Raw genomic sequence first — 24,441 nt, 5'->3', positions numbered from 1 at the left:
TGAATGCTACCTTACTTGGCAAAGGGACTCTGCAGGTGTGATTAGGATTTTGAGAGGGGGAAATTAGACTTTGGGATTCTGGTCCACCAAGTAAGGAGTCTGGAAGTCATCTCTCCATCCTAACAAGTAAAAAGCTGAACAAACTGAAAAATCAACAACTCTTCTTACATCTGTCAGAGAAGTGAGGTCACAGGGCCAACTGCAGTCCTCCATATTGGAGAGGCAGGCAGGTGGACACAGAGAACCACAACTTACTGAAGCAGAAATTTCCAAGCAGAAACCTCTAAGGGAGACAGTGCTGGGGTAAGAAAGCTGAAACTGTAACTGACAAATTGCTGGAGGCTCAGAGTGGACAAGTCTGTGAGTTAAAAAACCCCAGTTAGAAGGGGATCCCCACTGCTTTGTGAGTTTTACCTCCTGGAGCCCTACCAGGGTCTCAAAGGTAAAATCAGAGAAAAATCCCCTGGTGCTTCCAGTAGGGGAAGGAAGAAAGTAACCGTTTTGAAATGTCAGAGTATTCTCTTCTTAACAAGGCCTGCCCTCGAGAGAAGGCATTTTATCAGAGCCTCCTTAATTGGGGTTTATCAGAGCCTAAACAACCTGGTAGAAGGGAAATACCCAACTCCAGCTCCCTCTAGCCATCCTGTCTCACCTATGGTGTGTAAGGGGGCAGGGGGAATGGAGAAGCACTTATGAAGTTCACAGCCCAGGGACACAGGTTCACTGAGACCTAATCATAGGACTACAGAATGCCTCCCCTCTCCCACACCTCACCACCAAAGTGCTAAAAGGTCTATTCACTGGAGTTCCTTTTACCTAGTACAGCATGTCCAGCTATCAACAGAAAGTTACAAGGCGTAAGTAAAAGGCAAACAAATACAGTGTGAAGAGACAGAGCAAGCATCAGATTCAGACACGGCAGAGATGTTGGAATTATGAGACCATGAATTTAAAACAACTCTGATTAATATGTTAAGGGCTTTAACAGAAAAAGTAGACAACACACCAGAACAGATGGCTAATGTAAGCAGAAACATGGAAATTCTAAGAAATAATTCTTTTTTAAAGGTAGAGATTTAAAAAAAAAACTGACAAATGATGAATGCTTTCCATGGGCTCATTAGTTGATTAGACATGGCTAAGGAAAGCATCTCTGAGCTGGAGGACCTGTCAACAGAAGCTTCCAAAACTAAAAAGCAAAGAGAAAAAAGACTGGGGAAGAAAAAGAGGCAACAGAATACCCAACAACTGTGAGACAACTACAAAAGTTGTAACATATATATGAAAATGCCAAGAGAAGACAGAAAATGACAGAAAAAGTATGTGAAGCAATAATGACCGAGAATTTGCCCCAAGTTAATGTCAGATACTAAACCACAGATCCAGGAAGTTCAGAGAACACTAAGGATAACCACCCCCCCAAAAAAACACTACACCTAGGCATATCATATTCAAACTGCATAAAATCAAAGACTTAAAAAATCTTAAAAGAAGCCAAAGGGAAAAAACACCTATGGAGGAGCAAAGGTTAAGAATAACATCCAATTTCTTTACAGAAACCATGCAAGCAAGAGTGACGTGCTGCGGGAGCTTATACTGGATTACTCACGTGGGCCAAAGTTTAATCCCATGGATCCTGATACACGGGAAGCAGCAGGGTCAGAGTGAGAAGCAATGTGATGGAAGCAGAGAGTAGAAGATGCTATGCTGTTGGCTTTGAAGACGGAGAGGGGGCCAGGAACCAAGGAATTCAGGCAGCCTCTAGAAGCTGGAAAGGAAGGAAACAGATGCTCCCTGGAGCCTCCAAAAGAAACCAGCCCTGCTGACAGTTTAATTTAACCTAGTACAGCTGATTTTGGACTTCTGACCTCGAGAATGGTATGATAATAAATCTGTATTAAGCCACTAAAATTTGGTAAATTGTTACAGCAGCAATAGGAAACTAATATATACCCATCAATAGCATACTGAAAAAATTACAGTGTATTTGCACAATGAAATACTATGGTGCAATAAGAATGGATAACTACTGCTATAGGCAACAAAATGGAGGAACCACAGAATACTAAGAAGCCTGACACAAAAGAATATAAATGTAAGATTCCATTTATATAAAGCTTAAAAATAAGTAAAACTTATCTACAGCTTTGGAAGAAAGGGCAGTAGTTACTTGGTGGGTGGGAGGACTGACAAGGGGCACAAGGGAAGCACCTGGGGTGCAAATAACGCCATCTTTCTTGATCCTGGTGCTGGTTATATGTGATATTTGTGATATTGTGATATTTCAAACCATACACCTGTAACTTGTACACTTTTCTGTACTGTATACTTCAATAAAAAGTGCTAAAAAAACAAACAAAAAAGATTAAGTAGTTTAAAAACAAATTTCCTTGCAAAAATAGGGACAGGACTTCCCTGGTGGCGCAGTGGTTGAGAGTCCATCTGCCGATGCAGGGGACACGGGTTCGTGCCCCGGTCCGGGAAGATCCCACATGCCGCGGAGCGGCTAGGCCCGTGAGTCATGGCTGCTGAGCCTGCGCGTCTGGAGCCTGTGCTCTGCAACGGGAGAGGCCACAACAGTGAGAGGCCCATGTACCACAAAAAAAAAAAAAAAAAAAAAAAAAAAAAAAAGGGACAAAAATAGGTTTAAACGCAGTAAACACAAGATTTTTGATTAGTTAAAACTGAACCCCAGGGCTTCCCTGGTGGTGCAGTGGTTGAGAGTCTGCCTGCCAATGCAGGGGACATGGGTTCGAGCCCTGGTCTGGGAAGATCCCACATGCCGCGGAGCAGCTGGCCCCATGAGCCACAATTACTGAGCCTGCGCATCTGGGGCCTGTGCTCCGCAACAAGAGAGGCCGCGATAATGAGAGGCCCGCGCACCGCGATGAGGAGTGGCCCCCACTTGCTGCAACTAGGGAAAGCCCTCGCGCGGAAACGAAGACCCAACACAGCCATAAATAAATAAATAAAATTTAAAAAATTTAAAACTGAATCCCATATAAAGTGAACAATTACAATTACTTCAGGTAACAATGTAATTCTGAGGATTTTCTAGTACATCTCCAATGTCACACAGAAAAAAAACATGAGTTGGTCTAGACATGCAAACACAGCAGACATACCAAAGTATACCATAATGCACGGTCTGCAATTCTCTTCATTAGTTTCACTTACTTCATCAAGTACTACTAGTTTAGAAAAACTGGTCTTTACAACACCAGGACTACAGAACCCCTTCCGGACTGAAGATTTTATCAATGGCATTTTTCATCTCATATTTTATTAAACAAAATATTTTTGCAAATTAATTTTTCCATGCCCACAAACATCCTAAGTTTTTCCCACACTGAAACAAATTATAACCCTCTCATGTATCTTTAGTATTTACATTCAACCATTAGGAGCCAAATACTATTATAAAACCAAACAGATTTTAAAGTTCTAATGAAAGAATTATGTTTGATAGTAGAGATACTGTCCTCAAATATTTTGTTGAAAAAAAATCTTTGGAATATATATTTTAAAGTTATAACAAAGACCAATGTAAAGGGTAGTAACCATTGTCCCCCAATTACCTGAAATTACACAATAGGTCAAATGTACATGTGTTCTTTAGTTGAACTTCAGTAGGAAAATCAAACTATTCTCATGAAGGTTCCAAAACAAGCACTGAAATCTGAGTATTGAAAAGGTGGAACTATTACCAGGTGATCTCACCTGTAAGGGAGTAGCTATGTTTCGGTGCACTTGCCAAACTTTTAAAACAGCTTCTGTCCATTAAATAATGATAAAAGGCTCTATTTTTTCTACTAGGAATGCTGATGTAAGATTCTGTAGTTCGAGACATGTTGATGGGGAAGATGTACTGATCAAGGTAAATTCCTTTGACAAGGCAGTGAATCTCATGTACTCGTCTCTTAGAAAGAAAAAAGATCAGAAAGCTTAATAATCCTATTAAGTCAAACACTTTAAAATACTAACAAATCTTATTCATTATATGATAAATACAAATTTAAATATAAGAGAATGCAACAAGTTATTTGAACCTGAATGCAGAGAATAAATACTTTATTAACTGATTACAGTTGAAAGTCACAAACAAAAAAGGGGTATATTAAGGCAGAGCCATATATATATATATCAATATATATAGAGATATATATAGAGATATATATATAGATATGTAGATATATATATATAGACAAATCCAAAGACTGTTACCTCTTTACATTTTAACAACCTCTGCATTTTTCTTTTACACATTTAGGCAGTGTGCTTTCTTTTCTTCTCAGTTAAAGAAACAAATCTTGACCAATATTTCTAAATCATATTTTGATGACAACTTACAGGATCATGGATTGAGACAATGACTAGTGTATCAAATGCTATCTGATCGTTTTCTCAGCATATTCCATGTGTGGTGGTATATTTATGTTGGTGTAGAAAATCTGACAACTGATCATCTTCTTTTCCAGCAAAACTAACACATAATTTTTTTAAATGATTTTTTAATAGTCTTAACTAAAATAAGCTTGGACTTCCTCCCAAGTAAGTCGAATGCCCAAAGCATATTATTTTCTGCCCTTCTCAAACCCTCCTATATGTTTTAAGTAGCCTTTAGAATATGATCGCATGGCTGTATTTCAGATCTATAAATGTGAGTTTTTCAAAATCCGAAATTACTTCCTTATGCAAAGTGGCAATGCAAACAGCAATCCTACATAGTGTAGAATAATTTTTCTTCTGTACACTTCCCTATTATAAAATGGGCAACCACATACACAAAAAAGACATGAATTTATTAGTCCATCTGAAAAAGCACTCCAGCTCCCTAATTCCACTTTTGAAGGAGAAGGCAGAGGCAAGTTTACATTATCCCAGAAAACTGAATAAATGGCTTTATTTGGTATCTTCAAGAAGCTTCTCCTTCCGTAGGAGATGTGGATGCCGTAGGAGAAGCTGTAACTGGTTTTCGTGCAATTCTGTCTAGTTCCGCGTGAACATCTGATAGGACAGGCTTCTGGCCTATTTAAAGGAAAAGAAACCAAGATTTAGACATAAGTCAAAATATCCTTAACACCAATGTGTCTTCATTTAACAATTGCCAACAGTTTCATTAACTTTATCTAAAACACAGTTATATAAACGTCCTTAATTTAAAAATAAATTCCCTTTTTTTTTTCTTTTTTGGCCTCACCACTTAACATGCAGGATCTTAGTTCCCTGACCAGGGAGCGAACCTGCACCCCCTGCAGTGGAAGCAAAGTCTTAACCACTGGACCGCCAGGGAAGCCCCTAAATTCCCTCATTTTAAATTGTGGGGTCTGTTATCAAATAGAAGTAAAACTAGCATCTACCATTTAATCTCATAAAGGTATACTTTTTTAAAGGCATAGAACAATAGGAACAGTAAAAGAGAAAAATAGCAACAAAATTTCGGAATGTGGAAACATGAGTGAGTGGTAATTAAATCAGCAGTATCAAGAAAGGTAATCTTCAACACAGAGTGCGAGAAGCCAGAAAATAATTCAATTTATACCCAGAAACCTGTAAAATGTTCAAAAATGGTAGCTGCAGGTACTTGTGAAAAAGGTGGCAAGAAGGTATGATTAAAAAAGGGGAATGGGTTAAAAAGTCTGCTTGAAGAGCAATTATAAAAACAACAAAAGGAAAAGACTTCATCAAAATTCAAAACTTTTGTGCTTCATAGGACACTCAAGAAAGTGAAGGGATAACCAACACAAGGGGAGAAAACATTTGCAAATCCTATATCTGATAAGGGTCTAGTAAAGAGGATATATAAAAAACACTTAGAACTCAACAATAAGAGAAATAACCCGATTTTAAAATGGGCAAAGGATTTGAACAGACATTTCATCAAAGAAGATATACAAATGGTTATTAAACACATGAAAAGATTCTCAACATAATTAGCTATCAGGGAAACGCAAATCAAAACCACAATGAGATACAACTTCACAGCCAAAATGATGGCTCTAACCAAAAAGATGGACAAGTGGTGATCATTTTATAATGTATAAAAATATCAAATCAGGCTTCCCTGGTGGCACAGTGGTTGAGAGTCCGCCTGCCGACGCAGGGAACACGGGTTCGTGCCCTGGTCCGGGAAGATCCCACATGCTGCGGAGCAGCTGGGCCCGTGAGCCATGGCCGCTGAGCCTGCACATCCGGAGCCTGTGCTCCGCAACAGGAGAGGCCACAAGAGTGAGGGGCCCGCGTACCGCAAAAAAAAAAACACACACAAAAAAAACCAAATCACTATGTTGTACACCTGAAACTAATATAATATTGTAAATCAATTATATTTCAATTAAAACACACACACAAACAGAGAGACATTTTGGACTTGGTTAAGCAAAACCAAAAAAAACAAAACAACTAAAACACAAAGATGAACAATAACAACTGTTGGAAGGGATGGAGAAAAACTGGGGCCCTCATAAACTGCTGGTGGGAATGTAGAATGGTATAGCATTTTGGAAAACACTTTGGCGGTTCTTTAAAAATTTAAACATAGAGTTACCACATGACCCGGCAATTCCACTCCTAGATAAATACCCAAGAGAAATGAAAACATGTCCATCAACTGATAAATGGATAAATAAAATATGTATGCATATCCATACAATGGAATTTTTTCAGCAGTAAATAAAAACAAAATATTGATACATATGCTACAACATGGATGAACCTCAGAAACATTATTTTAAAGAAGGCATATACTATATGACTCCATTTATATGAAATCTCCAGATAGGCAAATACAAAGAGACAGAAAACATTGTTTGTTGCCCAGGAGGACTGCAGGGGAGGGAAGGATAACTGCTAATAGGCTGGACATTAGGCAAGGATAACTGCTAATAGGTTGGATGTTTCTTTTTAGGGAGAAGAAAATGTTCTAAAATTAGATTATGGTAATGGTTTACGTATGTCTGTAAATATACTAAAACTTTGAATTGTACACTTTAAATGAGCCAAGTTCACGGTATGTAAATTATATCTCAATAAAGCTGTTTAAAAAAAAAAAAGCTCCCGGTAACTATACCTGACTTTTTGGCAGATGGTGGTAAACCACTGCTTCCACCTCCAGCCCCACCTCCAGGGCTACCACTACCAACACCAGGGCCTCCTGGGGAACCAGTCTTTTTACTCAGCAAACTATTGAAGAAATTTGCCAGGACACCTTCACTTGTAGCTCCAGCTATAAAAAAAAAAAAAGGTAAGATAAAAAACTTGTACTCAAAGCATTCAACTTTTCTATAAATTATTATTGTAGAATTATACACAGAAAATGTTCCAAATTCAAGTTTAATCTTTTGAGGCTGGGTAACTTCTCTAATCTACTCATATATGAAACAAAATATGAGTGTTAAGAGCATAAGATAATTATTAAAAAATTAGAGTGTTATTTTTTATTTTTATTTTTTTAATTTATTTTTTGTGGTATGCGGGCCTCTCACTGTTGTGGCCTCTCCCGTTGCGGAGCACAGGCTCCGGACACACAGGCCCAGGGGCCATGGCTCACAGGCCCAGCCGCTCCACGGCATGTGGGATCTTCCCAGACCGGGGCACGAACCCGTGTCCCCTGCATCGGCAGGCGGACTCTCAACCACTGCGCCACCAGGGAAGCCCTAGAGTGTTATTTTTAAAAGGCAAAAGGCATTTAAAACAGATTGTTAGATGCAAATATATCTCTCTCTTGAAAGGCGTTCTTCAAAAATATAACTGTTGAGAAATATTTGCTTCATGTATTACAAAAAGTTACCCAATGCTATATGAAAACCAGTAGAAGTTCTAAGATATTAATGGGCAAAGGATAGCAATAAACAATTCACAGAAGAAAAAACAAACAGAAAGGAAATACTAGGGGGAAAAGCTCTTATTAGTACTTAGAGAATGCTGATTAGGTTGTGGGCAAACTGCAACACTCAGTGATATGTAAATTGAAGAATTCATTTGAGAAACATCACCAAAAGGCATAAAAAGGTACAAACTCTCACCTACTAATCCCACTTATGGCAATTATTCCTATAGAAATAACTATAATGCATATAGTTTTTTCCTTTATGTTAACTGCAGATAACCCATTATAGGAAAAACATGAATTTCTTCAATGACCTACCGTAGCAGAATGATTAAATATAACACAAAGCTTTCATAAAGCTCACAGCACAGAGATGATATGTTAAGACTATACCGTAAAATGGTTCACAGTCTGATTAACTATGAGATTGTACTGACAGACACAAAGATTAGAAGCTATCGAATAAAAATGAAAATAGCTAAAGCAAAAGGTGGAATGACTCTAGGTAGATTTCTATTGTTAAATGTATTGTGTTGCTTTCTCTAAGAAAGAGAGAAATGTACCTTTCATGTTTGGATCAATTTTTTTTGACCCAGCAGGGATGGGTGACACACTGGCAACATTGGACGACACAGATCTGTTTGGTGTTCGAGGGGAGCCTCCTGGGACTCTTGGCGAGGCATCCTAAGTAAAAATAGGAAAGCCATAATTACAGAACCCTGAAACTTTCAACTTCACAGAAATTATCACAAAAAGAAACTACTTTGCAACTGTCCCCCATATCTTCTACTGGTCCCTTTACGCTGCAAGCCCTGGGTAGAAGTGTTTAGCAATTGTGTTCTCATTATTAGAATACCAGAGACCCATTGCATTTTAGAATACTAACTTTCCCTTCAACGGAAAAATAAGAACATATTGAATATGAGGTGTGGTTATGAGTATAAGCTTGGGAGTCAGATCTGGACTCCAATCTGGACTTGCACCCCATCCCACCAGCTGTAAAATCTCAGGCAAGCCATGATGTCCTCCAAAGCCTCCATTTCCCCACCAGCAAAATGGGGGACCTGCCTCATCTGGCTGTTGTGAGGATTTATAAAATAGCACATATAAATGGTCTGGCACAGTAACTCATGTGGGACAAATGTTGCAAAGTAGATATTTATGATTTCAATATTCTAAACGGGAGTGAAGTTTTATCTTTTAAAATCTCACAAATTCCAGGAGAATCCTTAATTCAAGTTTATATCAAAGCATACCCATTTGAGACAGGTATATAATTAAGAAAAAAAGAACTAAAACAATATGCACTGCATTTTAATAATTGTGTCAAAATCTGTAATACTGACCACAGGCCTTCCAGCTGCAGTTGGTGGTTGCTTTGCTAAAAGGGACTGAAAAACACACAAAAACTCTAGGTTAGATATTCAGGCATGTATTGCTGTATTTTTAAAGAAAATATGTACAAGAATAGTTTAACCATTAATCATACTAAGTCTGTTTCTGATGTAATTTCATACCTGTAGCTTCATAAGAAACACTTGGTCATCTTCGGCCACAATTTCCTTCTCATGCACAAACTGAAATCAGCAACACATAAATGAGCAAGTTGCATATATTATGTTAATGTCATTCATAACTTACTCTCTAGATTAGAATAATTTTTTAAAAAAACACCAAGAATATGAACATTACCTAAACCATATTTACATGGGTGAGCTGCCCTCCCCAAGGCCCTACAGCAGAGTTGTCTGATACCTATCTGCAATAATATAAATGTCCTATATCTGTGCTGTGCAATACGTTAGCCTGTGGCTACTGAGCAGCTGAAATGTGGCTACTGTAACTGAGAAACTGAATTTTTAATTTTATTTAGTTGTACTTAATTTGTATTTAAAAGCTGTATGTGACTAGTAGCTGCTGTATTGGACAGCACAACCTGAGAGCCATAAGCATATCAGTCACGCTTATAAAATCTGCTAAGCAACAGTTAGGTGCTTTAAAAGGGCCAATAATATCCCAGCTGAGTGAAAATCAACTTGTCCCTGGTTTCCCTGAAATAAAAACATAATGCCTCTTATACCTGCTGAATAATAAGAAAAAAAGGAGTTGCAAATGTCTCCCGCTCCTCCTATTTCTGTACAAGGCAAGCCATAGTCTATTTTCCACCCAGTAGCCAGAGCGATCCTTTGAAAGGTTAGGTCAGATTATATCACTCCTCTGCTCAAACTCGCCCCCCCCACCCCCGTCACTTTCCATCCCACTCAGCACGAAATCCAAAGTCCTGACTGCAGCCTAATGATGAGGCCTTTCTCTCCTACCACTCTGGCCCTCTGGGGCTCTTTTCCAGCCTCTCTGGCCCCCTCACACACTCCTGCCTCAGGGCATGTGCACTTCCCGTTCCCTGTGCTTTCAACATTCTCCCCTCTCATCAGAGACATGCCCTCATCATTTCTAAAACTGCAGCCCTCCCCACCTCGGTCCTCTCACTCACCCTTCCCTCACTCGGCTTCATTTCCATAGCACTGATCACCACTTGAGAGGTGGCATATATACTGATTCACTACTGCATCACCCTCCTATTCAGCACCTAGTGCCTAAACAGTGGCTCAATAAATATTTGCGAAATGAATAAAAGACAACTTAAAGCACAATTTTGCTGGTAAAAGGGAGAATGGGAAAAATTGGGTTTTTTTTTTTTGATGTGTGCATTTCTTTTAACAGACATCCAAACCAAGTAACACACTAACTGATTTTTCATTTGACGTTACTTTTCTTATTTCTAACTGCTCAATGTAAATATTTGGGTTTTTAATTAAGAACTTGATTATATGTTAAATCAAAATTACTTTTTCCCGAAACATGTTCAAATTAGCCAGTGAGAAGTACTACATGCAAACACTCATTTTTATACAACTTTTCATAAGCATCTATACTATCTAACCATAAAACACCATATACTGCTAAGCAAAATCAAGATATATAAAAGAAGAATACCTTCTGAAATGATATTTAATAGTTATAAGAATGACATGTAACAGTAAAGACTAAAATTAAATCTAGGAACCTGGCAGCCCCTGGACAGCTGTGGGCTAGTATGAATAACTAATGACCATGAAGATGCAAGATCTGCCTAGACAGACAGAAGCCAGTACAATTATTCTAACAAGGTGTTCTTGGCTTTTGGTTGAGCTCTAGGTTGTAAAGTTCACAACTTGATAGAAAAGGACCCCCTTACCTTTCTACCTACAATCTTAAAATTATGAACTTCCCCTTCAGTTTAAAAGCCTAAATATTGAGACTATACACTAAAACTGTTACCTTTCGGACAGGTGGTTTAGTTATGATGTCTTCAAAATTATCTTCTGCTTTTAACATTTGAAAATTTTCATGTAATATTCCTATCTTCTTATCATTATCCCATCCTGCTGGACTAGAAAGAAATGCACATGACAAATTCTCAAGCATTTATATAGTCATTCTTTCATTCAATCCATGATCATATTAAGGGGAATATTTTTATGAAGTTAAATTTGACCAATTATCGAAAATTAATCAGTTTTATTATAATGTTCAAGTTTACTAATTTCTACTTAAAATTATTATCAATCTTCCTGATTTTAAAACTGTCATTACAGGTTTTTTGGGGAGAGCGTGGTAATTATTTTTACCTCCCAATTTATTCAGATAACTTTTCAAAGCATTTCTAGATTATACATTGGGTCCTTTATGTATCGTAACCAATTAGAGAGTAGATACATTGATATATGCACCCAATAGATAGTTTAGTTATAATAGCAAGCCTTTCAAAAGGGTTCAGGCCAGCAGTAAAACTAAAAGGCAAAGATAAATAAATCAAGGCAGGTTATAAATAAAACAATCTAGGAACAGATTCTCACCTACTCATCATGGAAAAGTCTACTAGTCTCACTTCAAATGAAAATGAGATGATGATGATGATGCACCATCGAACTGGAGCAACAACACATGATAAAACAATACATTTAAGAGTATACTTACATAAATACTGCATCTTTTTCCACAACAATAGCAGGAATCTTATAGGGAAATCCATAGAGTTTCTGAACAATGTATTTATATACTAAATCTATATTTTTGTTTTCTTTTACTGAAGTGTAAATAAGTGCTGCACCATCTGAATGAACACTGTTAAAGAAATTTTTGGACAAACTCCATCAACAGGTACCATAAAATTTTGTGTTCTCAGCTTAGCATTTATGCATATTAGTTTCAAAGATAATTTCCAAAGGTATAATTACATGGTAATCAAGACTTTCAAAACTATAAAATACTTATATACAGGCTAAAATGCAAATAAAACTATCTCTACATAATTGATTTAACTTAGGAGGGCAAAACTCTCATTAGCCAAGAAAGTAAAGGTAAATGTAACAACTGACACCACTACTACCTCTGCATTTAAAGCATCTGAAGCGGCAATTTCTTTTTGTCTTTACCCTTCCTAAACTTCATGAAGGAGGGATATCATTTATCAAACGCTGTTTCGCCTTTTCAACAAGAGTGGTTTGCACTAGTGGCTCTGACAGTGTTTACTAGTCCAGGAATTAGGACTTGGGGGAGAAAGCTCAGGAGATTTACTGAACAGAGAAGATGAACCGTCAAGAACCATCAGGAAGCTTTCAGGAACAATCAAAGGCAAAAGTAGACTTCATGACCAAAACGCTAGCACTAGCCATTGGGTCTCAAGAGAGATGATGACTCAGGCCAAGAGGAAATGCTGACAATGGTCTAACTTCTGAACTAGGATACTCGTAGTTTCTAGGACACAAACCAAGGCTTATGAACCTTAAAATGGTATTGGCTAAATACTACTTGTCATAATACTTAATTTGGTAGAAACAAACATCATAATCTTAAGTAAATGCTTAATTGTGTGAACTTTTCATGAATGATCTTTCTCACAAGAGCCAATTTATAATTTGGAAGATTTACACAGCTGGAAAATTTGCAATGCAATTAAAATTTTTTAGTTTTTAAAATAAAGATGATTTTGAATTGTCCTCACTGACACACACACACACACCTCTATCTTTTTTATTTTTTATTTTTTTGGCTGTGTTGGGTCTTCGTTGTTGCATATGGGCTTTCTCTAGTTGCAGTGAGCCAGGGGCTACTCTTCGTTGCAGTGCACAGGCTTCTCATTGCATTGGCCTCTCTTGTTGCAGAACATGGGCTCTAGGCGCATGGGCTTCAGTAGTTGTGGCTCATGGGCTCTAGAGCGCAGGCTCAGTAGCTGTGGCACATGGGCTTAGTTGCTCTGCAGCATGTGGGGATCTTCCCGGACCAGGGCTCAAACCCGTGTCCCCTGCACTGGCAGGCGGATTCTTAACCACTGCGCCACCAGGGCAGCCCCCCTCTCACTATCTTGAAGTGATTTGTTGTTTTGTATTCTTTTAAAATCAACCAGCTCTACTAAAGGTCTGTAATTATTGTAGTGGACAGTCTCCTTCCTGATTACATCTCTATATGTACATTTCCAAGTGTAGCTTTAAATAAATGTTTAAAGAGACTGTTTGTTCTCAAATTTTCTAATCTGCAAAGATAACAAAAAAGGCTATCAACACCTACTTCAATTACTTCTTTTTGTTTTCTTTTGCAGACAAATGCCCTTTAATTCAATCCAACTAACCATTATGTGACATGAGAAGAGAAAGTGCCATGGAGGACAAAGTACTGAAGGAAAAAGGGAAAAGGGAAACTCCCAGTGTCGTGATCTTATTCATCATTCAACGAGGTTCTTGCCACGTGGTCCTTAAATTAAACGTCCATTAATGACGATGAAAAACTACAGATACTATAAACGTGTACATTACTTATTCCTGTCTACTCCTACTATCTATCATTTCTTCACTTTTCAGACCCAAAAGCTTTGATTGGTGAATGTAACTGCAAAACATCTGATCCAAGGGGGCAAGTGAGAACACCTCTCTTCGGTGCTTTCAAGCTGTTTGAAGTTTTCAACACGAAATTCTCTTAAAAGCATTCACTCATTTCATCCTTTGTTTAGTTATAAATGTTATTCACTGGCTCATATAATCCTTGCAACCTAGACTACACAAGATTCCTTATGCTAGGTTTTCTAACCTTGTGATCATCAAAATTACCCAGAAAGCTTTTTTAAAATTCAGCATAGATTCTCCAGCCTCCCCTTGGAATGTTCCAATTCAGTAAGTCTTAGATGGGCACAGCCAGATTTAAAAACCATTGCATTAGACTATAGTGGAGATAACATACTAAACAAATTAAAAACAAGAACACACAAACCCAAATATTGATCTTTCCCTACCACCCACCCCCAAGAAATGAATACCAGTTTTCAGCGAGAATGTTTTCAATGCCAACTTATTAGAATTTTCTACATAAGTCTGATTATTTTTCTTAATCACAGTATTTTAAAAACAGCAAATCAAAGTTACATATTTCAATACTTGCTTTTATATCTCAAAATACCTAGATATAAATGATTTGGGAATTGAAATTTCCAACCAGAGGCAGGAGGAAAAAAGTTTATGGAATTTCTGAAGTCATCAATTTATTCCTTTACTTAAACAAACAAACAAACAGCTAAGGAACACTGCACCAATCAATGTATTAAAAGGATACACTGTAAACAAAACTTCCGGATATGAGACTGAATAAAATCGAAATGCTCATCTCTGTAGTCATGTTCTTTCTCCAACACACTAATGGCATCACACTGAGTTAAAATAATTTAAAAAACAATATTAACTTTAAATAATAATATAATGATTTAAACAGTTCAATGTTGGGTGAGGGAATATCACAAAACTACCACTCTGATACAGTGACTGATCAGTAGAACCTAGAATATTAATTACTCCTATATGTCTAGAGACTTTTAGTTGGAGTCTTAAGACTAATGAATACTTTTATTTCTTTAAAAAGCACTGATTTCTATGATATATTGAATGTGATGAGAACACCAAAGAGAAAGTTTTAGTACATAAAGGAATAAAGAATATCAGGACAAGCTTATAATGGGCGGTCATACTTGCTAACTCAACGACTTATGTCCTAGAACAAAGTTTTTAAGATCTAAAATCTATTCTAGTTCTATAAAACACTCTGTATATCCAGGGAGTCTGCACCTCTCACTATTTTCCCTTTGTTCCTCTGCTTATTTGATAGCTCTTAATTGACTTTTATTTCTTTTCTGGCGCTTTTATTCACTCTCACTTCAATTTCACCAACAGCAAAAAAGGGGAATTACAGGCTATTTCTGAAATGTCACCTGTACAATCAATGAAACAATTCTGAATTCTGCTTGCTACAAAAAAAATGTTAGGAAAAAAATTAAGGCATGTTCAAACATCATGATATCCAAATAACTTCATCAAAACTTTTGAGAATTGAAGGTTATGAAATCTAAAAATAAACAATGTCCATCATACCTAATATTAGTTTGGGGGCAAATTTGATGTCATTTTTTTGATATGTAATTTTTTGTTATGCATATATACATAGAACAGTCTCCTTATATAACATGAAAAAACGCATACTGTCCATGTTATATAGAACACTGAGAGTAATTATTTCAAATTATTAAAGATACTTATAATTATTATACTGTTGACTTATGACATTTTTGGTGAAGCATGATAGTTTAGTAAACTTTTTAAAACATTTTTAACTGAAATATGAGGATCTGGCAAAAAACCTAGTCTCTCTGAGTCTCAATTTCAAGCATCTTTAAACTGAGTTGAACTACCATTCTTCATCTATCCTGAGACACACATTCCCCCATCCCCCCTCACACTTTAAAAGCTCTTAAACTGAAGCAGAACTGACGGTGTCTTAGATTCTGTGAAATACTGTAGATGATCTCTTTTGGCTTGAAAATTTTATGAATCTATGACTCATTTGATACTGATTCGGGTCCCCTTAAAGCTTGACATTTTTTCTTTGGAAAATAAAGAGCTTTTTATAAGGCAAGTTGTGGTGTAAAAACAGGAAAATATCTGCCAATAAACAGCTCTTTGCCAAACAAAATAAAACCCAAACAAACCGCAGACAAAAGGATTCTATTGTAAGAGTTTAAGCACAGTTTTATGCAAAAGATATAAGTAATTAACTACACCTGAATCACCATTTGAAAAGCAGACAATAGACTTTGACTTAATTATTTTAAATGCTCCCCCACATTCCTTTGTTATTGATAATTTTTGTAGTTTTTAAAGTAAAACTTAAGCTATATTTACATTTTTTATCATTTTTATTCCAAAGGTGAGTAAATTCCACACCCTTCTTCATTTAGATGTGAAAATTTTACATTACAAAAAACATAATAATTTTAGATCTCAAAAGTGTTTATATGTTCTGTAATTATCTTAACTATTCCATGGCTTACACAGTAAAGACATACTACTTAGGACCAAATGGGGAGAAGATGAACTATAAATTATTTTTTAAAGGAAATTTGATTGTATTATAAAGTGTATACAGTGACAGAACTACATTAACAGAATTTTTTTTTTTTTTTTTTTTTGTGGTACGCGGGCCTCTCACTGTTGTGGCCTCTCCCGTTGCGGAGCACAGGCTCCGGACGCGCAGGCCCAGTGGCCATGACTCATGGGCCCAGCCGCTCCGCGGCCTGTGGGATCCTCCCGGACCAGGGCACGAACCTGTGTCCCCTGCATCGGCAGGTGGACTCTCAACCACTGCGCCACCAGGGAAGCCCCTAACAGAATTTTTATAATAGTAATCCTTCCAGAATCTCTTAAATAAATAAAAGGCCTTTGATAACTGCATATCAACTTTACATAATGATTATTGATACACCTTTAAAATTAAGTCTATTTTATTTTAAGTACATTTTCTAATATCAAGATATCAGTATATAAAACTTACTGTGGAAAAATAGTTTATTTTATAAAGTTGATAGTTTTCATCTTACCTGTAACTATCTCTACTAAACTGACTATACAATTTGAAGTCTAACTGGAATTAGGAAAATGAAATTTGATCACAAATTTTAGAATATCTGAAGTAACATTTTCTTTCAAAGAAAACTATGATTAAGTTCACAAAACAAACATGTGAATATCATTCAATATTTTAAACTATTATATCTACTTATTAAGAAAAGTTACCTAGGAAAACTAATGTGTCAACTCCAAAAGAAGCCTACAAAATAAAACAGTTGTTCACCCTTGGTTAGTATCAGTAGTAGAATCTGTAGGAAGCAAACTAACCTTTGTGCAAACTACTAGTACTGGAATGCCCAAGTTCTGTGTCAGTGTATCTGCACCCAGAGGTAAAACCACACTGTCGTCTTTGTCCTCCTGTGATGCGGTATTTCTTCTCTGAGGAGAAGCTGGGAAATCTTCTCCTGGCTCTACATATTCTTGAAAGTCTCTAATCACTGAAAATCAAAGTAAATAATTTAATACATAGTTTAGAAATGGCTCTTTATTTCAGCAGGTAGCTTTTCTGCCATCTAAATACATATGTTACTAGAGTTCACACTTAGTCTTGTGTTAAGAAACAAAAAGGTTTTGAGAAATCCAATTCAAAGACAGTACAGAAACTCTGGACCCACATTAATTATCAGGAGGCAGAATAAAACACTGAGTGGCTCCAAAGAGTGGGGTTCAATGCAGGCCTGGTTCAATCTGTGCAAATTACTGTGGGCAAGTCACAATTGAGCTCTGTCCCTCTACCCTCTCTAATTCACAAACAGCACTGAAAGGATAAAAGAAAAAATAAATATGGGGGGGAAGGTTTCCACAATCTAAAAGACAGTTCCAGATGGCTTTCTAATATTAACTTCCTTTCTCAAAACCCTTTATTCAGGTCTCCTCCTCTTTACCTAGGTGCAATCTTGAGCCATGTTTATCCTATAACCCCCCAAAAAACTAGGGAGATATTACCAATACTAGTAAGTTTTTAGAACTCGTTTGCAGAATTGCCAAAACCTTCACTTAAAAAAAAAGTTAATGTGGGAGAGGAACCAAGATGGCGGAGTAGAAGGACGTGCTCTCACTCCCTCTTGCAAGAACACGAGAATCACGACTAGCTGCTGGACAATCATCAACAGGAAGACACTGGAACTCACCAAAAAAGATACCCCACATCCAAAGACAAAGGAGAAGCCACAATGAGACGGTAGAAGGGGCGCAATCACAGTAAAATCAAATCCCATAACTGCTGGATGGGTTACTCACAGACTGGAGAACACATATACCACAGAAGTCCACCCATTGGAGTGAAGGTTCTGAGCCCCAATCTGGGGGTCCGGCAACGGGAGGAGGAATTCCTAGAGAATCAGACTTTGAAGCCTAGTGGGAATTGATGGCAGGACTTCGACAGGACTGGGGGAAACAGAGACTCCACTCTTGGAGGGCACACACAAAGTAGTGTGCGCATCGGGACCCAGGGGAAGGAGCAGTGACCCCAGGGGAAACTGAACCAGACCTACCTGCTACTGTTGGAGGGTCTCCTGCAGAGGCGGGGGGTGGCTGTGGCTCACCGTGGGGACAAGGACACTGGCAGCAGAAGTTCTGGGAAGGATTCCTTGGCGGGAGCCCTCCAAGAGTCTGGCATTAGCCCCACCAAAGAGCCCAGGTAGGCTCCAGTTTTCGGTTGCCTTGGGCCAAACAACCTGACAGGGAGGGAACCCAGCCCCACCCATCAACACTCAAGTGGATTAAAGTTTTACTGAGCTCTGCCCACCAGAGCAAGAGTCAGCTCTACCCACCACCAGTCCCTCCCATCAAGCCTCTTAGATAGCCTCATCCACCAGAGGGCAGACAGCAGAAGTAAGAAGAACTACAATACTTCAGCCTGTGGAACAAAAATCACATTCACAGAAAGACAGACAAGATGAAAAGGCAGAGGGCTATGTACGAGATGAAGGAACAAGATAAAACCCCAGAAAAACAACTAAATGAAGTGGAGATAGGCAACCTTCCAGAAAAAGAATTCAGAAAAATGATAGTGAAGATGATCCAGGACCTCGGAAAAAGAATGGAGGCAAAGATCAAGAAGATGCAAGAAATGTTTCACAAAGACCTGGAAAAACTAAAGAACAAACAGAGATTAACAATACAATAACTGAAGTGAAAACTACACCACAAGGAACCAATAGCAGGATAACTGAGGCAGAAGAGCGGATAAGTGACCTGGAAGACAGAATGGTGGAATTCACTGCTGCAGAACAGAATAAAGAAAAAGAATGAAAAGAAATGAAGACAGCCTAAGAGACCTCTGGGACAACATTAAACGCAACAACATTTGCATTATAGGGGTCCCAGAAGGAGAAGAGAGAGAGAAAGGACCAGAGAAAATATCTGAAGAGATTATAGTCAAAAACTTCCCTAACATGGGAAAAGAAACAGCCACCCAAGTCCAGGAAGCGCAGCGAGTCCCATACAGGATAAACCCAAGGAGAAACATGCCAAGACACATAGTAATCGGCAAAAATTAAAGACAAAGAAAATTACTGAAAGCAGCAAGGGAAAAATGAAAAATAACCTACAAGGGAACTCCCATAAGGTTAACAGCTGATTTCTCAGCAGAAACTCTACAAGCCAGAAGAGAGTGGCATGATATACTTAAAGTGATGAAAGGGAAGAACCTACAACCAAGATTACTCTATCTGGCAAGGATCTCATTCAGATTTGATGGAGAAATCAAAAGCTTTACAGACAAGCAAAAGCTAAGAGAATTCAGCACCACCAAACCAGCTCTACAGCAAATGCTAAAGGAACTTCTCTAAGTGGAAAACACAAGAGAAGAAAAGGATCTACAAAAACAAACCCAAAACAATTAAGAAAATGGTCATAGGAACATACATATCAATAATTACCTTAAACGTGAATGGATTAAATGCTCCAATCAAAAGACACAGGCTTGCTGAATGGATACAAAAACAAGACCCATCTATATGCTGTCTACAAGAGACCCACTTCAGACCTAGGGACACATAGAGACTGAAAGTGAGGGGATGGAAAAAGATATTCCATGCAAATGGAAATCAAAAGAAAGCTGGACTAGCAATACTCATATCAGATAAAATAGACTTTAAAATAAAGAATGTTACGAGAGACAAGGAAGGACACTACATAATGATCAAGGGATCAATCCAAGAAGAAGATATAACAATTATAAATATATATGCACCCAACATAGGAGCACCTCAATACATAAGGCAACTGCTAACAGCTATAGAAGAGGAAATCGACAGTAACACAATAATAGTGGGGGACTTTAACACCGCACTTACACCAATGGACAGATCGTCCAAATGAAAATAAATAAGGAAACACAAGCTTTAAATGACACAACAGACCAGATAGATTTAATTGATATTTATAGGACATTCCATCCAAAAACAGCAGATTACACTTTCTTCTCAAGTGCGCACAGAACATTCTCCAGGATAGACCACATCTTGGGTCACAAATCAAGCCTCAGTAAATTTAAGAGAACTGAAATCATATCAAGCATCTTTTCTGACCACAACGCTATGAGATTAGAAATCAATTACAGGGAAAAAAACGTAAAAAACACAAATACATGGAGGCTAAACAATACATTACTAAATAACCAAGAGATCACTGAAGAAATCAAAGAGGAAATCAAAAAATACCTAGAGACAAATGACACTGAAAACACGACGATCCAAAACCTATAGGATGCAGCAAAAGCAGTTCTAAGAGGGAAGTTTATAGCTATACAAGCCTACTTCAAGAAACAAAAAAAATCTCAAATAAACAAACTAACCTTACACCTAAAGGAACTAGAGAAAGAAGAACAAACAAAACCCAAAGTTGGCAGAAGGAAAGAAATCATAAAGATCAGAGCAGAAATAAATGAAATAGAAACAGAAAACAATAGCAAAGATCAATAAAACTAAACGCTGGTTCTTTGAGAAGATAAACAAAATTGATAAACCATTAGTCAGACTCATCAAGAAAAAGAGGGAGAGGACTCAAATCAATAAAATTAGAAATGAAAAAGGAGAAGTTACAACAGACACCACAGAAATACAAAGCATCCTAAGAGACTACTACAAGCAACTCTATGCCAATAAAATGGACAACCTGGAAGAAATGGACAAATTCTTAGAAAGGTATAACCTTCCAAGACTGTACCAGGAAGAAATAGAAAATATGAACAGACCAATCACAAGGAATGAAATTGAAACTGTGATTAAAAATCTTCCAACAAACAAAAGTCCAGGACCAGATGGCTTCACAGGTGAATTCTATCAAACATTTAGAGAAGAGCTAACACCCACCCTTCTCAAACTCTTCGAAAAAATTGCAGAGGAAGGAACACTCTCAAACTCATTCTTTGAGGCCACCATCACCCTGATACCAAAACCAGACAAAGATACTACAAAAAAAGAAAATTACAGACCAGTATCACTGATGAATATAGATGCAAAAATCCTCAACAAAATACTAGCAAACAGAATCCAACAACACATTAAAAGGATCATACACCAGGATCAAGTGGGATTTATCCCAGAGATGCAAGGATTCTTCAATATACGCAAATCAATCAATGTGATACACCATATTAACAAACTGAAGAATAAAACCCATATGATCATCTCAATAGATGCAGAAAAAGCTTTTGACAAAATTCAACACCCATTTATGATAAAAACTCTCCAGAAAGTGGGCATAGAGGGAACCTACCTCAATACAATAAAGGCCATATACAACAAAGCCACAGCCAACATCATTCTCAATGGTGAAAAACTGAAAGCATTTCCTCTAAGATCAGGAACGAGACAAGGATGTCCACTCTCACCACTATTATTCAACATAGTTTTGGAAGTCCTAGCCATGGCAATCAGAAAAGAAAAAGAAATAAAAAGAATATAAATTGGAAAGGAAGAAGTAAAACTGTCACTGTTTGCAGATGACATGATACTACACATAGAGAATCCTAAAAATGCCACCAGAAAACTACTACAGGTAATCAATGAATTTGGTAAAGTTGCAGGATACAAAATTAATGAACAGAAATCTCTTGCATTCCTATACACTAATGATGAAAAATCTGAAAGAGAAATTATGGGAACACTCCCATTTACCACTGCAACAAAAAGAATAAAATACCTAGGAATAAACCTACCTAGGGAAGCAAAAGACCTGTATGCAGAAAACTATAAGACACTGATGAAAGAAATTAAAGATGATACCAACAGATGGAGAGATATACCATGTTCTTGGATTGGAAGAATCAATATTGTGAAAATGACTATACTACCCAAAACAATCTACAGATTCAATGCAATCCCTATCAAATTACCGATGGCATATTTTACGGAACTAGAACAAATCATCTTAAAATTTGTATGGAGACACAAAAGACCCCGAATAGCCAAAGCAGTCTTGAGGGAAAAAAACGGAGCTGGAGGAATCAGACTCCCTGACTTCAGACTATACTACAGTAAGTCTGAAGTAATCAAGTAAGTAGCTTACTATACTACAGTAAGCTACAGTAATCAAGACAATATGGTACTGGCACAAAAACAGAAACACAGATCAGTGGAACAAGATAGAAAGCCCAGAGATTAATCCACACACCTATGGTCAACTCATCTATGACAAAGAAGGCAAAGATATAAAATGGAGAAAAGACAGTCTCTTCAGTAAGCGGTGCTGGGAAAACTGGACAGCTACATGTAAAAGAATGAAATTAGAACACTCCCTAACACCATACACAAAAATAAACTTAAGATGGATTCGAGACCTAAATGTAAGACCGGACACTATAAAACTCTTAGAGGAAAACATAGGAAGAACACTCTTTGACAAAAATCACAGCAAGATCTTTATTGATCCACCTCCTAGAGTAATGGAAATAAAAACAAAAATAAACAAATGGAACCTAATGAAACTTAAAAGCTTTTGCACAGCAAAGGAAACCATAAACAAGACGAAAAGACAACCCTCAGAATGGGAGAAAATATTCGCAAACGAATCAATGGACAAAGGATTAATCTCCAAAATATATAAACAGCTCATGCAGCTCAATATTAAAAAAACAAACAACCCAATCCAAAAATAGGCAGAAGACCTAAATAGGCATTTCTCCTAAGAAGACATACAGATGGCCAAGAAGCACATGAAAAGCTGCTCAACATCACTAATTATTAGAGAAATGCAAATCAAAACTACACTGAGGTATCACCTCACACCAGTTAGAATGGGCATCATCAGAAAATCTACAAACAACAAATGCTGGAGAGGGTGTGGAGAAAAGGGAACCCTCTTGCACTGTTGGTGGGAAATGTAACTGATACAGCCACTATGGAGAACAGTGTGGAGGTTCCTTAAAAAACTAAAAACAGAATTACCATATGATCCATCAATCCCACTACTGGGCATATACCCAGAGAAAACCATAATTCAAAAAGACACATGAGGGCTTCCTTGGTGGCGCAGTGGTTGAGAGTCCGCCTGCCAATGCAGGGGACACGGGTTCGTGCCCCGGTCCGGGAAGATCCCACATGCTGTGGAACGGCTGGGCCTGTGAGCCATGGCTGCTGAGCCTGCGCGTCCGGAGCCTGTGCTCCGCAATGGGAGAGGCCACAGCAGTGAGAGGCCCGCATACCGAAGAAAAAAAAAAAAAAAAGACACATGCACCCCAACGTTCACTGCAGCACTATTTACAATAGCCAGGTCATGGAAGCAACCTAAATGCCCATCGACAGACGAATGGATAAAGAAGATGTGGTACATACATACAATGGAATATTACTCAGCCATAAAAAAGAACGAAATTGAGTCATTTGTTGAGACGTGGATGGATCTAGAGACTGTCATACAGAGTGAAGTAAGTCAGAAAGAGAAAAACAAATATTGTATATTAACGCTTGTATGTGGAACCTAGAAAAATGGTACAGATGAACCAGTTTGCAGGGCAGAAGTTGAGACACAGATGTAGAGAACAAACGTATGGACACCAAGGGGGGAAAACTGCGGTGGGGTGGGGATGGTGGTGTGCTGAATTGGGCGATTGGGATTGACATGTATACACTGATGTGTATAAAACTGATGACTAATAAGAACATGCAGTATAAAAAAACAAACAAACAAGGAAACTAATACTAAACTTTCTTTGGGTTATTTGTATGGAAATATGTTAATATAAATGTTTCAGACATTACATGAAATTTGTAAAAATCTTATATGTTCTGGTATAATGTTGTAAGTCATAATTCTAGTTATTACTTTAAAATGTATATCTCAGAAATAACTAAATTTCCTTGTCAATTGCATTATTATGAACTTTCATCAAATCTTTAACCATGGTCATTTTTAAGTCTTTTGTCATTTACAGAGAGTTCCGGGTGTACTCTGATGCTTTCGCAAAAATGTTCCTATAAAAGGGTTTCATCTTCAAGGAATTCATGGAAAAGACTCTGACAAGTACAGGTTTCTGGTAACTGACTATACTGCTGAAGTGAATGAATGAGCATTTTCAGAACTCTAATGGAAAACTGATGAATTCATAAAAGTGCTAACAAAAGATTAAGATAAAAAAAATTAATTACATGGGACTGAGTGAACTGATGAGGATGATTATCATTT

The 24,441-nt window shown here is 37.5% G+C and overlaps 1 protein-coding gene across 1 annotated transcript in view; it reads right to left on the bottom strand.

Annotated features, from left to right (window-relative positions):
* Positions 1–2,957: 2,957 nt before the first annotated feature.
* Positions 2,958–24,441, bottom strand: part of DYNC1LI1 (dynein cytoplasmic 1 light intermediate chain 1) — a 46,458-nt gene continuing 24,974 nt past the window's right edge. The window contains exons 5-13 of the mRNA XM_082637549.1: positions 17,080–17,249; positions 14,471–14,564; positions 11,846–11,981; positions 11,147–11,258; positions 9,346–9,405; positions 9,175–9,219; positions 8,392–8,512; positions 7,070–7,225; positions 2,958–5,028 (exon numbers count right to left, since the gene is read on the bottom strand). Of these exons, the coding sequence (XP_082493675.1) occupies positions 4,916–5,028; positions 7,070–7,225; positions 8,392–8,512; positions 9,175–9,219; positions 9,346–9,405; positions 11,147–11,258; positions 11,846–11,981; positions 14,471–14,564; positions 17,080–17,249 (1,007 nt within the window). The 3' untranslated portion in view covers positions 2,958–4,915. The remainder of the gene's footprint in view (positions 5,029–7,069; positions 7,226–8,391; positions 8,513–9,174; positions 9,220–9,345; positions 9,406–11,146; positions 11,259–11,845; positions 11,982–14,470; positions 14,565–17,079; positions 17,250–24,441) is intronic.

The sequence above is a fragment of the Mesoplodon mirus genome, assembly GCF_964341445.2.
Source record: "Mesoplodon mirus genome assembly, chromosome: 12".
Taxonomy (NCBI): Eukaryota; Metazoa; Chordata; class Mammalia; order Artiodactyla; family Ziphiidae; genus Mesoplodon; species Mesoplodon mirus.
This window is presented reverse-complemented; position numbering and strand designations above follow the sequence as displayed.